At 41.1% G+C, this 15585-nt stretch overlaps 1 protein-coding gene across 1 annotated transcript in view; it reads left to right on the top strand.

Annotated features, from left to right (window-relative positions):
* LOC126563547 (circadian locomoter output cycles protein kaput) overlaps positions 1-15100 on the top strand; it is a 20857-nt gene extending 5757 nt beyond the window's left edge. Inside the window, exons 2-10 of the mRNA XM_050220192.1 lie at positions 8767-8957; positions 10037-10164; positions 11947-12036; positions 12147-12356; positions 12439-12626; positions 12707-12813; positions 12882-13072; positions 13155-13355; positions 13516-15100. Coding sequence (XP_050076149.1) covers positions 8767-8957; positions 10037-10164; positions 11947-12036; positions 12147-12356; positions 12439-12626; positions 12707-12813; positions 12882-13072; positions 13155-13355; positions 13516-15030 — 2821 coding nt within the window. The 3' untranslated portion in view covers positions 15031-15100. The remainder of the gene's footprint in view (positions 1-8766; positions 8958-10036; positions 10165-11946; positions 12037-12146; positions 12357-12438; positions 12627-12706; positions 12814-12881; positions 13073-13154; positions 13356-13515) is intronic.
* Positions 15101-15585: the final 485 nt, after the last annotated feature.

The raw sequence follows: 15585 nt of genomic DNA, 5'->3' as shown, positions 1-15585 counted from the left end.
GCGTAAGGCGTTTATGACCTATACGAAGGCGGGAAAGGACTCCTTGGATGTGGCTGGATTCGATATCTTCCCATGAAGAGGTGTTGTGCTTGATAGGACAGAGTTTGTTGCTGAGGTCTACGTTGTGCCATGTGGAGTTCCAGTGTTGGGAGATGATGGTGTTGGTGAAGCGGATGGCATCACGGCGTGAAAGGGTGTTGTATGATTCGTCAGGACGAAGCCGACCATTGTTGGTTTTAAGGGAAATGAAAACATTCATTGTTTACTTAACCACACTTTTTTCTAAAAGTATGTGTGTTTCAAATACAATACAGCTTGAACAACATTAAACACGACTTCAAAACAAAGAAGGGATGGCTGCTTAACAAATCTTGTTGGCCGCAAACTCAACAACAATATGAGTACTACACGCACGACTGTTTTAATAGATCAAGCCTTAGTTCAGTTTCTTTATGAATATCCTTCTTATGTTTTGTGTCGGATATAAGCATCAGTTTGTGCGTCTCGTGTTTTTCAAAATCCTAGTTCAGTAAGGTTCTCAGCGCCCTTGGCCTAAAAAAAATAAAAATTGTCTTTTTTTTGGTTTTGTTATTAATTATTCATATGAAACTTGTTTGTTATTAAATTATTATTAAAAATTGTAGCGCGATTACGCTCGCAGATAGTAAAGATTTTATCGCAAGAATTCATAACACCACATTCACTAGTAAAAATGGACCTGTATGCACCAAAACGGACGCTTAGCGTAAGAGATATTCTACAAATACCCTACATTAACAGAGCTTCCTGGTGGTAGAGGCTTCAAGGGCGGCCCGGTCAGTGGCGGATTTAGTCCTTCGCAGGTCCTAAGCGAAATGAATGGGGAAGCTATCATATTGAATCTGCTGACCGAGGGGAATGGGTTCTTTGTGCCGGGAACAGTGACTCAAACCCCTTTCGTACCGTTTCCCAGTAGTGTGGACCGACTGTTCAACTAAGTGTTATCAGAAAGTTTAGCAAGCCAAACGATGACTCCAGCTTGACCTAGTAAGTGGTTTAGCCAAGAAGAAGAAGAAACAGAGCGTTTAACAATAAGATAGCTAAAACATTTTTGAAATTTCTCGCAGCTTATTGTTAGCTATTATTATTTTTGTGTGTGTTTTCATTGTGTTTCTTTCAATGTAATACGAACCATAGTTTTTCAACTACACATGAAGTGTTAAAACAATTTGTTATTTAGCTTCAAACACTACCGTTTGTGCCATTCTGCGACCCGTCGCAATAAATGTGTCCTGTGGAGCAAATATACAGCCTTCAAAAATGCAAAACAAAAAATAACATCATCAGCCAGAAACTACCGAAACAGAAAATTCTTCGCCAAAACAACAGACCGAACGGTGCGGATCTTTGCTCATAACTATATTTTCTTTTCTGCATCTGCTCTACGCTTCGTCTTCGAGATGCTTTTTTGTATGCATTTCAGCTCCCCGGAGCGCCGCATCGATACCTTGTGCTAACAATATATTATTGGTCTCTTGTTCGTTAGGCTCAGCTCTCGGCGGTGGAATAATTTGTACACCGATAGATGGACGGTGCTGGGCGTGCAATGCAAGGCTGGCTTGGTTAAAAGAATTTTAAGATTTGCCTTTTAGGATACCTCACGCGCCGGGGAGCTAGTACCGGACAAACATATTGGGATCTTGCGTGTATCCATGACAAGTCAAATTTTATGCTCTGCCTTGATTTCGGGTTCATCGCGTCGCAGATTTGGCAGCGAGAGAGCTGGCTTCCGGGCTGAGATGGTACGCGTGGTGTTGTAAAAATCCCATTTTCTGCAGTAAGTTTTACTACTGGTATAACATGTTACTAAACGCAAACCCGTTTATCATGAGCTCCGGGATATCTTGGAGCCAAAAGGGATTTTGTTTGTTTAATTTCTTCCCGCTTTCTTCTCGCCCCAGGCATCCGCGGACGGGTTAGCCCGTCTACACCTTGCACCACGCACCATTCATTGCCCTTCTATGTGCCTGTTGCCACAGCATGATTAACATGGCCAAACGAGTAGATGCAATTCACAAGCCGAAAGCGCCTCGCCATCCCGGTGTTTGGTTTGATTCCGAATTCCTAGGTAGACGATTCATTAAAATTTGTTTATTTGTTTTTGATGCGGCATTGCATTCGCTGTTTCAGCTACTTTTTATCGATCTTTCGTCCTCACCAAACGAGTTGATTGTTTCGTTAACATAAATTATATTACTACTGTGCAGCTACAAACTAAACGAAGCACCACACACAACGCACAACGAAATTCGGCATTAGTTTGGCGAATATTGTGAGAGTATTAAGATTTTCGCTAATATCGTACTTCGTAACGTTGTGCCTTCGTTGCGTTTGCACGCATCATTGTTTAGATACATTTGCCCTCAGATGTATGTCGGCAATCCGAGGGCCAATGTATCTAAAAATGCTACAATTAACGAGTGAGATATTTTCACAATTTTTAACAGTGTCCAAGTAAACTACGCACGCACGCAATGATATAAAAAGTTAGTCGTGCATTTGTGTCTTAGTGATTCGGAATAGGGCCATAAGTACTAAGATTCTTGCACCCTCTAGTAGCTACCTTCAGTTTCTAAAGGGGTACTTATTTCGCATTACCGAAACAATAAAGTAAACGCATGTACCAACTGTACATATGGCCTTAGAATGTAAAAAAATATCTTTCTTAGCAGAGGAAATGTTTTATGTCCAGCTCAACTAATAAGCCTGTTACTTTTATTTCCTGCAATTTAATTATTTAAGATTTGTGTAGTACATTCGAAAGGCAAAAGTTTTCAATTTCACTATTTATGCATCGCGAATGTTCAATAATACATTTCGTTTGTTATTCGGCTTTGAATTTTGCATTAATTTTTTCCTCGTCAAATCTATTACGATCAAACTCTCTATTAATCTATCAAATCAAACCCATTTTACTAAAGCAGTTGCTTATGACAAATTGTAAAAAGGACCAGACAAGAAAAAGAAGTTAAATTTGTATAGAAACATTTTGCAATGTTAAATTAATACTTACGAGCATTAAAATGCAATCAACCGTGTTTTAACACGATTTTTTTTCTCGATTTCAACAGAAAACTTGGACAGATTATGCTACGATAACAATATTACGATATGCAACGATTACGTTAACTTCAATAACTGAACTTTTATCCAATTAGTGAACTATTTTGTTTTTGTTTAACTGATTATTGGTTTTATTGATAATGGAATAAAACCAACTAGAGTTTTCGAGCGATTTCCGAATAATAGACTGGTAACTACACCTTTGGGACAAGTACAGCGGATGGCACTCATTTCTAATGTCTCCTTTTTAAATAAAAGTCACGTGAGTCAAACAATCCACGCTAGGTGAATCCGTCCAACCGAAACTAGAAGGGTCGTTTTGCGTCATTTCATTTCCATTACTCACTATTGTTAACAGATTACAGCCCTGACCGCAAACCTACCGGCGTCTAAAGTGACCTCTCCAAGGCGAATCGAAGCATGTACCATTCATAATGGGTATCATTTTCCGCCTATTGATACGTGGACTCTCAATTGTCTGTGCACTTTTGTTTTGTTTAGCAAGTGATACAAACCAATTGAATCGTGTCCCTTCCGCCGGTACGATTGTATCGATATCAAATGATCAACGCACTGGTCTCAACATCCGTCAACGGTATGACTTGCTGAGCATTTCTTCCGTTCTCAGCAGTTGTTACATCGACCAAGCATTGTTTGTTGTTTCCAGCCCGGTTGATATCAATCACCTGATTAGTTCCCGGGAGAAAAGTCTACCCCGTCGTCCTGTAAACCACAAAAGCAAAACAAAACAAAAACCAAAAAAAAAAAAGCAACCAACATTATTCCCTTGATGTGAATCAACTCGCTTCCAAAACATATGCTCCTGTTGGTGTGGGGGATTTTGGACCTGGCAACAGTGGTAAACGCACCCTTTCCGCAATACCCGCGATGCGGCAACTGGCTAGGGCCAGGTGAGTTATTAAAAATGCGCGTGACTCATAACCTTTGTTTTGGGTTTTCTTCAGTATCAGTATTAGAAGGAAGGAGGGAGGGGGGGGGGGGGAGGAGGATATCCAGCCTAGGTGGTAGTTTTTCACTGTCTGGTACAAGTCACCCTCGGTTGCGAGTACCTGCGAAGCCGAGTCTCCCCGCCAAAGACAGCCAAAGGACACACAAAATGAAGGGTACCGAAGGACGCGTGTGCCATAGACCTTAAACAAAGCTAAGGTTAGAAAAGAAAAAGAAGACAGGGTTGTACCGAGCCCTTGCTGGCAAGCTTGTGCCCAGTTTTCCATTGTTTTCCTCCTAATCATGGTTTCAAGGCAATAAAAATACACGCAAATAGTGCAATATCCTTCCCTAAAGAAATCTTGCACCCGCACACCATTGTAAGGGCGCCGCTTGTACGCCAGTTCAATCTAAATGGATATTAGATTCGAAGCCCAGGATAAGGTACTGGTGGATGAGCGCGTTAACGAGGCGAAGCAAGAACAAAAAAAAAAAAAAGGAGTGTTCTGTGTTCGGCAGGTCCGTTCATGGATTTGTCCGGTTGATATTAGAAAAATCGTTGCTACAGCACAGGTAAGCAACGCCGTAAGCCTGTAACCATTTCCCTCGTTGAAGAAAGTTATCCTGTGGGTCACTCACCCCGTCGTCCTGCCATGCAACGGCCGTGCTCATAGGAGAATGACAGGAAATAAATTAAGTAAACGCCATCCCGTGCATAACGGAACCGACAGAGATCCCCTAAGTTTTGTGTTCCATTTCAGTGAACCGGATGTTTCATGAGAATGTAGGGAAAAGCGGTCTCATTATACAAATGGAACCACCAGCTGACGAGTGGTCAGTAAGATCTGCAAAATTGCCCCTCGGCCCAGACATACGACGCAAACGCGTAGTTCTCGCTGATCTTAAAACCATCACTCCTGCACACACGAATCCCGTCTCTGTCCTGGTCCATACACTTTGGCACCAGTGTTCCATCGCGCCTCTCTAAAGGTAAACACGCTTAAGAGAACCACGATCGTGAACTATCATCTGGCTGATTTGTTGGACACATACAGTCTCTCACAACTCTCGCGATGCAACGCTTCGTGTCCGAAAAGTTCAGGGGAGGAGGAAACATATGTTATAAATTCATTTTTAACGTACATAAATATAATGCTGCCATCAAAAAATATCATATTTTCATCGATGAACATGAACCGAGCGGCGCGTTAAGCTGCTGCATATGCACAGCTTGTTGGTTTGTTTCCTTTTCTGCTGTGTGTTTGTATTTTTTTTTTTTTGCATTTTCTTTTTTTGCCTCTTATTGATTCAGCGACTAATTATTCGCTGTTGTGTATGTGTGATAATCGGCCATTAGAATGCAGTTCGTGATTCGCGAAAGTTATTTATTGATGTATTGATTAGCGCACGATTCGCGTTCGGGTAAAATATAGTGAATGATCAGCTTCATTTTACGAGTGGGATTAATACAATTTAGCGGATGGATGACAAGCTTTATGGTTCATTAGCGCAGTGTTTTATTTTGCATTATATTCAGACCTACACTACCATGCCATGTTAAAGATAAACTTACTCGACAATCAATTATGTACGAAAGCCATCTTGAATCTTGAACGAAAGCCGTTTTAAAGTGAGACCGTTTTTAAAAACACATCAAATTGTAACTTTAAACAGAAACACACGATCACTCATCTTTCGTTGCACCCGTCCAAAATCAACCGATCCAAAACAGTTCTACACGACCATTCCAATAATATGCAACAGTCTTTCCCGGTGGTGATACTCTTTACGTTCGTAGCCTGTACAGTGTGCTGGACGTAGCGTACGGCAGCTGCGTGATGTGCCGTTTTACTGTAATAATTATCTTTGCCGGCAGTTATTCTATAGAAGACGACGGGTTGATATACGAAAGCTGGTGCACCGCTCACCAACGATCGTGGCTCGATGCTTTTCAATGAACATTTGCTAAGCGAAAGAAAGTGTGTCGTGCCCTCGATACAGTCATTTGTCTGATCGAACGTCACAGGGACAAGCCTAAAAGTAGAAACTGCATATGCTGCTGTTGCAGTCCAGACTATCGAAGCTACGAAAGGCAATGCTCAATTAGAATGGTCAAAAACTGTTGGCCATTTTCACCTGCCCAATGTTTTGCACAATTGAAGTTCTAATGAAATACAGGTGCACCGATAGTTGATCAACACGTATCGGTAAAGGTGTCAGTGTTGCCACCGCGAGTCATCCATTCAGCAAGTCTGATGGCCAAGTAAAAGATGGCCCCAAAAATAAAACAAAAGCTAGAAGGATAATTATTATAGCTTCGTAGCTCGTACTCGTGTCAAGTGCACCAAAGTGAAATGCTATTTTGCAGTCAGCCACTGCAGCTTCAATTTAATCGCTCCGTTTCAGCAATAAAAGCCGCAGCTTATTCTTTACGCTGCCCTAACCCTGCAGATAGTTGCATTTATGCACTTCAATTTATGAATTAAACATTTCAACCCCTTTAACCACATGAGCATAACGAATGCTTAAAGTAAATTAAATATGTGCCCCCCTTTCCTCGCGAGTGGGGAAAGGGGTTCCACGCTGCTTCATTGGCGGTTTGCATGGTGGTTTATAGTTAGACGTGGAGCCCGGTGGATCCAGCACCTTGTGCGCAAAGAATGGCAGTGGTATTTAATAATAAAACTATACCCAAAGCTTAGCATAGCGGCACCTTTACTTTGGCTGTGCTAATGATTTTAAGTTAATTGGTAATGGTTTGCGTTCGCGAGCTTCATTATGGGAATGCACTGTATTCATAGGAAATAATTAGTTCCAACTTACAAGCAACTCACATGACAAGACAACCTTAAACTTTTCAATGATTTCTGCTCTCTACTCTACACTATCTTATTTTTCTTCTCCGTTTGTTCTCTCTCTCTCTCTCTCTCTCTCTCTCTCTCTCTCTGGAAAGTCTTGGCTGTGTCATTATTTTGCACACAGTGTTACAGCACGGACGGGATTTGATACCACGTCCGTAACGTGTATACCGCCTCGCTTTCAATTATTATTTTTTTATTATTTCATTTCTTTTTTTTTGTCTGCTCCATTCAGCTGTGCGTACTGCTTCTACAAGTATACATTTACATTTTATCGTCTGGCATAATTTGATGCATTAATTTTTGCACCCATTGCCCACTGCGTAGGAAAGGAGTTGACCTTAACAAAATGCTATCCTGTTTGCGAATTGGGTGAGAATTTGTGGAATTTCGATTGATCTGTCTCCATTTAAAATATCTTCTGCAAGGCAATACACGTGCATATGTTTGCATACATAAACGCTGCGACGCTAAATCAAAACGCTAAAAAGAAACCTTAGTCCCAGCCCTTTTTGGCAATTAAATTTAAATGACCACCGTTCTACCTTGCGCTAATACTCGGTGCTCCCGCTACAGCATCGGATGCTGTTTTAGGCTTATGATTAATTCAACACCTCCAGCTGAAATGCTAACCAAATGTCGTACCCTGAATTACACGCGAACGAAAACTCGCATTCGGAGGCATTCGCAATCGGTTGGTTTAATTTTTACTTGCTACCACATTCTACTACTGTCCGTCGTTTCATGGACGGGGTTCGATTGCAATCCGATAAAAAAAAGCTCACCTTCCCTTGCCGCGTGGTACAGCAGGAAGTGGATACGGCGGCGTGTGTGTGTGTGTGGCTGTGGTGGATGTGCGGTGACATGGATATGGGCTTGCTTCTTTAACTGTTCATTTGGCTGTCCTGTCTTCCGATTACGGGAGTAAGAAATGGGACTGCAAGTTTGTTTTGCCATTAGTCTTAATAAAAAAAGTGAAGATTTCTTGTGTTTGATTCTGTTCCGCTAACCATTCGATACAAGCGTTCTTATGAATGTTCATTTCACAGTGAATAAAAATGGTGGTCAAGATCAGAACTAAAAAAATTCAACAGTTGAGCTAGTGACAAGGATTAAATATGATGCTTATTCTACTAATCTTGAAGTAAGAAAATGGATGCATTCTGTGTTATACATTGTAAAAAAAAAATGTTAATACTGTACCTATTCCTGCCGCATTGCTCATTCTGTTTCTACTAAAAGTAACAAAAATATGGCTAAAATCAAATAACCAAGGCTTTTATAAAAATTCACCCACTCTCTGAACCACCAGTTCACGTTGTGCAATCATTGACTATCGATTGCATCCAGCAGTTTTGCATTCAAACGAATGGTCCTAACCTTTCTGCTCCTTTTTGAGTTGATAATTACTCTCATACATCTGTTCTACACGAAGGTGACACACACGCTTCTTACCAGGATGTTCTTACTTGGAAAACCCTTTTTTGCTGCGCTCGCTTAAGCTGGACACCTTATCCAAAAATGCAACACCCACACAATCTATCTCTCTCTCTCTCTCTGTCTCTCTCTCTCTCTTACACACAAATATATATATTCTGTATCGCTCAACAAAAACAGAGCCGAACCAAAAGAATTAAACCATCCGTTCACACGTTGGAACGATTTAACACCTTCCGCCATACGATGATTTCGCTTCATATCAGTGTTGCAAATCCGAAAGGCAACAACAGAACAACCGAAAAATAAGAAAGTAAAAAAAGGAACAATGATTGCTAAAAGCTGCAACTCTTAACAGGTAGCGCGAGAGCAGAGGCATGATTGTACAATTGTCGTGTGTTTACATTTACCCTTTTCACAGCATTAAGGCAACTCCGAAAGAAGGCATCACTAAGAGCAACCCGTCTAAGCGTCACCGAGAACGACTGAACGCGGAGCTGGATCTTCTCGCCTCTCTGTTACCATTTGAGCAGAACATATTGAGTAAACTGGATCGATTAAGCATTCTTCGGCTGTCGGTCAGCTATCTGCGGATTAAAAGCTATTTCCAAGGTAAGACCGCTCTACACTTCAACTAAAACATGTTTCATATGCTCTAACTTATCAACGTAGAGAAATGTTTCGCTTAATTGAACCGTTTAAACTGTATTGCATTACAGGCAATGACATGCTTGTGTTATAGGTTAGGATTTATTAAATACTTTTCTTTGATAAGGTATAAGCCATATTCCTGGCAATACTTTTCACGTATTTCACGGAAGCTTCAGTGTTTTTCATTCGATTTCCGGTCCTACTGTGTGAAGACCGGACCGAGTCGGATTTTTATTAATAAGTTAGTTAATATTTAGCTAAGATATATTAGCTGACTCGTGCTATAACACTGGACGGATGTCTCGTTCTGGCCTTAGTATTAACAACATCCTCTGGATCAACCTTATATAGTACAGGGCTCATGTCGTAAGCCCAGATTTAGTACAAACTGCAACTGGATGAAATAGCATGCATAGGAAAGTTTAGCGGTGGCAGAGGGTTTTGTCCATAAATCATAAACGTTTTTATTCCATCCTGTTTCTTACCTTATAGCAAGCATGAAGTGGGTGATCAATTATTGGATGATCAATTTTATTTGTATTTGTTACTTTGTTCGCCAATGAGAACTTTAACAAATCTTTATATTATCTTAATCTAGATAAGTTTTCATCCATCATAAAATTAAATTATAAATAGCCGTGATATCGTATTTGATCCTTGCATTGTGTGTATTAAATGAATGGTCCGTTAAATCGTTGAATGCTCGTGACATTACCACAATAGGATCGTTTGATCCGAAGCGTCTGTTTCTGAAGTCAAGTCTTAATAAAGTTCGGTTTCTTGAAGAGGTCCTATGAAGAATAGAAAGTGTCTCCAATCCAAGTAATAAGCAACGTGATCAGTATGAGGGTAATGAGCTTTTTTTTTGTAGAAGCGTTGAGTTATAACGAACGATCACTCCACTTTAAATACTTTATCGCAAAATGTGAAAGCTTCCGTTGGCTTGTCTCAGTTCTTTTTGCGATATAACACTACAGTATAGGACTCACTAGCAACTAACTTTAAACTATATTTTTTTATATATATATTTATTTCCACAGTTGTAATGCACAAAGAAAAGGGCGAAAATGGACTGGTGTCGCATTCCGCTTCTGATGAAAATTATCGTGCGCGAGATTTTACCTCCTACGATCATAGTTTCGTTGTCGACAGTGATATGTTCTTACAGGTATGTGTCAGATCGATTAAAGATCGATTAACAGTTCTAATAGCAAGACTAGCAAATATTTTCAGAGTGCTCCAAACCAAAAACCCCAAAAACTTATTACTTTTTTTTTTGCACAAACCGCCTTCTGTCAGTGTTGCAAATGAATGATTTTCATAGCATAGCGAGCATTGTATAGCAGAACCGTGTACTGAATCCCATCTGGATCGCCAAGCGATGAAATCAAGTCCCGAAAGCCAGGCATGGCATTTGTATTTTAATACCCTGTCATTTGTCGAGGTAGTGCCAAAAAGTAGAGTATGAGCGATTCAAATGATGAAAGTGATGGAGTTTCTGCAGCCAAATAAAGGAATCATTATTTGAATCTTAAAATATATGAAATTGTGGCCGTTTTAGGAAAATACCGCAACGCGCCCTCATTCTTAATAATAATAAATATAATATATAAATTTATAATATTATGCCGTTTGGCATGTCTTTCGAAGCAATGTTTTTTTATGATTTCATTTATGTGGTGAGAGCCTCATTCATGTTCCAAACTACAAGCTGAGATACTGACCATCATAATTATGATAGCAGTAGGGAGACTTGTGACGGACCAGCAACCCGTTCGCACCATCCGACAGTACCGCATCCGGCAAGACGAGTAGGCTCTTCACACTGTAATTAAAGAAATATCAGCCCTAAGAAAACGGATAAGTGAAGCAACATGTGTTTGTAGCGATGTGCTGATGTTTCAGTGTGAATGCTTTATAGTATCTTTCCGACCGCTAGGTAATCGTTATTTAATAGCATATTTGATTGGAAACCCATTTCTACCACTGCGTTAACAGCGGAACTTAGATCAAGCTTCTTATTTTATACAGTTCTGCGATTTTTGTAATCACTAATCACTTGTGCGCCTTAAATCGGATCTCTACGCACGCCTTTAATTTGATGAAAGCGGTGGAATGATGTTTATTTGTTTTTATTTTGTTTTTTTTGTGCTATCTACAATTATTTAAAATTCTCAGTAAAACTATTAAGCAGTAAACTAAAAAACCAGCAGACAACTTAACAAATGAGTTATAACACAGCCATCTCCATCAAAGAGAATAATCTTTACAATAAGCTTTTTTTCGCATATCATGTTAATCTAGACACAGTTTTTATTCGAGATACGCGGATCTTAAAATTTGATAGTACTTAGGATTTATTATGCAGCTTTAATAACTGAGTTATAGATAAAACCGTCAAAATCAGTGCCGTACGTAGATAAAGGATTAAAATTTCGGAATTCAGTGTGAACACACTTTAAAATTAACGAATCAATACCGAGTTTGAATGTTTATTTATACATGAATATTAGAACTTCCTCTTCTAAATTGAAGTATAAACGATATGTTATTCTGTATTTGAGCTGCGGAGAAACTTTGGCCTTTTACCGACCATAATCTCGTGCCAAACGAACGTTTCGGCCTTTATGAATTATAATTGTTTTTTTTTTCCTAATCCGTACCGACAAGGTGATGATCGCTAAAATTTTGATAAAAAGATCTTCGGAAGTAATCTAAAACCTCGAGCCCAAGTTTGGCGAACTTGCGATCCGCATACAGTACGCACCACAAATAGCAGCGAGTCTGCCACTTTTTTTTTTAAATTATTTTATAGAGAATTTAGGCCTTTACCGAGTTCGCAACGAGTTTGCACAATGTACACGCAGTGTTACACAACAACAACGCATCCTCACATTAAAGAGAGCGATAAAAGACATACTAAATTTCACTTTTTTTTGACTAATTCTAGGCATTAAATGGTTTTATAATGATTCTTACTTGCGAGGGTGAAGTATTTTTTGCAACACACACGATTGAAAGCTATTTGGGATTTCATCAGGTAATTGTATCCAACACGCTTTTCATTTTTAGGTTATCAATCGTAGAACCATTCGGTATGAATGTACATTATATGCATCGTTTCTAATTTGTTTTTCACGCCCTGAGCAGTCTGATATCATTCACCAATCCGTATACGAGCTCGTACACTCGGAAGATCGAGAAGAGCTGCAGAAGCAACTGTTGTGGAACTCTTTTTTACCGGCTGATCTCTCCGGTATTCAATTGTCGGAAGCGTTGGTGCCGGAAAAGGACAAACTCTTGGAACGAAGCTTTACCGTGAGGTTTCGCTGTCTGCTCGACAACACCTCTGGCTTTCTGGTAAGTGTTCCAGGACCGATTTGAATGCAAGAAGTACCTACATCATTTGAAATTCTTCCTAATGTATCACACACCACACCAGCGCCTGGACATTAGAGGACGGGTGAAAATATTACATGGCCAGAATAAAAAGAACGAAGAACCACCACTTGCATTGTTTGCGTTCTGTACCCCGTTCGGACCGCCTAGCCTGCTGGAGATTCCACCCAAGGAAAACATGTTCAAATCAAAGCATAAGCTGGACTTTTCACTCGTTTCCATGGATCATAAGTATGAATCAGCAAACCAGCTCGTGTCGAGAATTTGTAAAATATAAATTTAAATCGTGCTCATTCCTTTTAATTTTGCAGAGGAAAAAATACACTCGGATACTCGGATTCCGAATTGGCAAACATGGGTGGATACGATTTGGTGCACTACGATGATTTGGCGTACGTGGCTAGTGCTCATCAGGAATGTGAGTGTGGTGTGTGCGGTCTCTGGGTTGTGCATTTTTTTATTTAGGATACATTCACTGCCTTTTAGTACTAAAAACGGGAGCCTCGGGTATGATTGCCTATCGCTATCAGAAGAAAGATGGTGCCTGGCAATGGCTGCAAACCAGCTCTAGGTTGGTGTATAAAAATTCTAAGCCCGACTTCGTTATCTGCACACATCGTCAATTAATGGAAGAGGAAGGTCGAGATCTGCTTGGCAAGCGCACGATGGATTTTAAAGTATGTATTTTAAGTATGGCGAATGGGTGGTGATGAGTTAACGTTCAATTTATTTCTTTTGCACGCGTTTAACCTTCAATAGGTAAGTTATCTGGATGCAGGCATCTCGTCGACCTACTTTGAATCGGATCAGCTGATCGTTAGCTCAAACAACAGCAGTGCGCCAAGCTCGCCGACGACTTCCCAACAGCGTGCCAACCGGCGTTACAAAACACAGCTTCGCGACTTTCTCTCTACCTGTCGCCATAAACGTAAACTGCCGAACCAGTGCGCCACCGAACAGGTATGACCAAACCATACACATAGAACAATCGTCGATCCATTGTAATCGAGCCTTCTGAGTGAAGAACAACACATTCGTACAAACCATTCCAAATCCATCTTCTACTCGCGTTGTCCTAATAGTACTAATTTTTTATTGCCACCTACTGTTCAATGTACAGGTTTCACCTAGCGTCGTGGATTATATTCCTGGTGGGCCGCCAGGGACGGCGGCAGCGGCGGCTGCAGTTGCCGCAGCTGCCTATTCGAACAGCATCAACAGCGTTTATTCACCGGCAGCCCACTTCCCCGGCACCGCACCAGACAACGTGTATATGACCGGGCCAGTTCATTCGTCGAATTTTTACCCGATGCCCGATAATCTTTTCCACCAGTATCGGCTGCAAGGTGTAAGTGGCTACTATCCCGAGTATCATACCAGCACTAGTGCATCCACCTTTGTTCCTACTAACGGGCTTATTCCGTACGACAGTTATGGAATCACTAAAGAGGACACCATGCGCTGGCATGAGGGGACAAAGAGCTACGGTGTTGGCAGTGAGTCGGGCCAATCGCACCCGGCCAGTAACGAATCGTCCCAACAAGCTGAAGCACCTAGTGGATGCGCTTCGAGCGAAGCCTCCTATCTTGTCAGTGGCTTCGCAGCAGCTCCCGGTACCGATCCAAGATCCCCTCATGTCCCCAAAAGTTCGTGCCAGCAGGGTAAGAGTGTTTCCCCACACTCATCCGAGGAGCTGGTCGATCCTTGCAGTACCATCGATGGTAACGCCACACCGACCAAAGATAGGCTGGAGCGTCATACGCACCATGGCAGCCAACCGACACATCATGGGTCACAAAACTCACAACACCATCATACCGGTGCTCATCATCAACCGGCTCACCGTCACACTCACCACCATCATCAGCAACAGCAGCCACAAGCTCAACACCATCATCATGTGCAGCATCATTCGGATATTCAGCAAATTCATCCGCATATGCATCAGCACGCTCATCCAACTCATCGCCATCGGAACGGTGATGGTTCGGAAGAACTTAAACTGGGCACCACCAAATCTTCGGTATCCTCCTCGCCCGTTCGCCACAACGAACCACAACGTCAGACCGTTCTTATGTGGGGTACGTCTTACAATAACAGCGCCATCAGTGGCAACGATAATCCTCATGCTGGTAGTAGCAATGGTTCACCATCGTATGATTATATGGATTCTGCGGGTAACTTCAATCTTGTAAATCTGCCGAAATCTCCCTCCGTTGGCATCTCCATTAGTAGTAACGATTTGAACAGTAACTCTATCAACACGAACACCTCCGCAAACGGCGAGCCTACTCATCATCTTCCCGACCCATCCACTAACAATCCCAATCAAAAACATCCCGCCACCTGCGAACCACCGTCACAAACATCCAACGAGACGATCCTGGAGTCAATCGAAAGCAACCCTACTAAAACGAAAACCCTGCAGTCTGCCGATTCCACCGGCGAAACCAATGCTTACAGCGGGAAACCATCCAAAATCTATGCTAACCATTCTAACCAACAACAACAACCGACCCAGCTGTCGCAAGCTACGGAACCACTCACGGACGGAACGACTGTCATTTCGATGGATCCAACTAATGCCATTCCTGCTTCCGCCGATACTAAATGGTATTGCACAGATGATGCATAACACTCACTAGCGCTGTAGATCATAGTACTAACTATCGTTTTGCCACTAATGCATGCAGCCCACGCAACTGATACTACCGTATACTGGTGTTATGTAACGTCCTCTGTTTCTTACTTCACAAATGATCGGACATCGCGTGTACTAAGCATCATTGCACCACTACATTCTCAAACAAATAGTGCGCCAACAGAAGCAATGTACTAAAGAATAAATGGCAATACTAACAAATCAAAGAGGTATGAATAGCATTGTATGTAGTAGTTTTATTTGTATAGTGTACTTTAATTCCATTTGTGTTGCGTTAGTGTATGTATACTACGAATCACGTTTACTTATTTTAAAATGAGCATGGTTTGCTCATTTTGGTGTCTATCTATATTCCTCTTTTCACCCAGTCCATAAATTGTTATCGTTTATTTTTTATTGAAATTATGTCTTGAATACGATAGGTTGTATATGTTTATGGGGATATGATTTATCGCATCTTGTAGGTTGAAATAATTAACGGAAGGGTTTGACGTAGGCACATATTAATTTGATCATAATAGTAATTGC

The sequence above is a fragment of the Anopheles maculipalpis genome, chromosome 3RL (assembly GCF_943734695.1).
Source record: "Anopheles maculipalpis chromosome 3RL, idAnoMacuDA_375_x, whole genome shotgun sequence".
NCBI classification, from domain to species: Eukaryota; Metazoa; Arthropoda; class Insecta; order Diptera; family Culicidae; genus Anopheles; species Anopheles maculipalpis.
The sequence above is the reverse complement of the archived record's forward strand: the minus strand, read 5'-3'. Positions and strand labels throughout refer to the sequence as shown.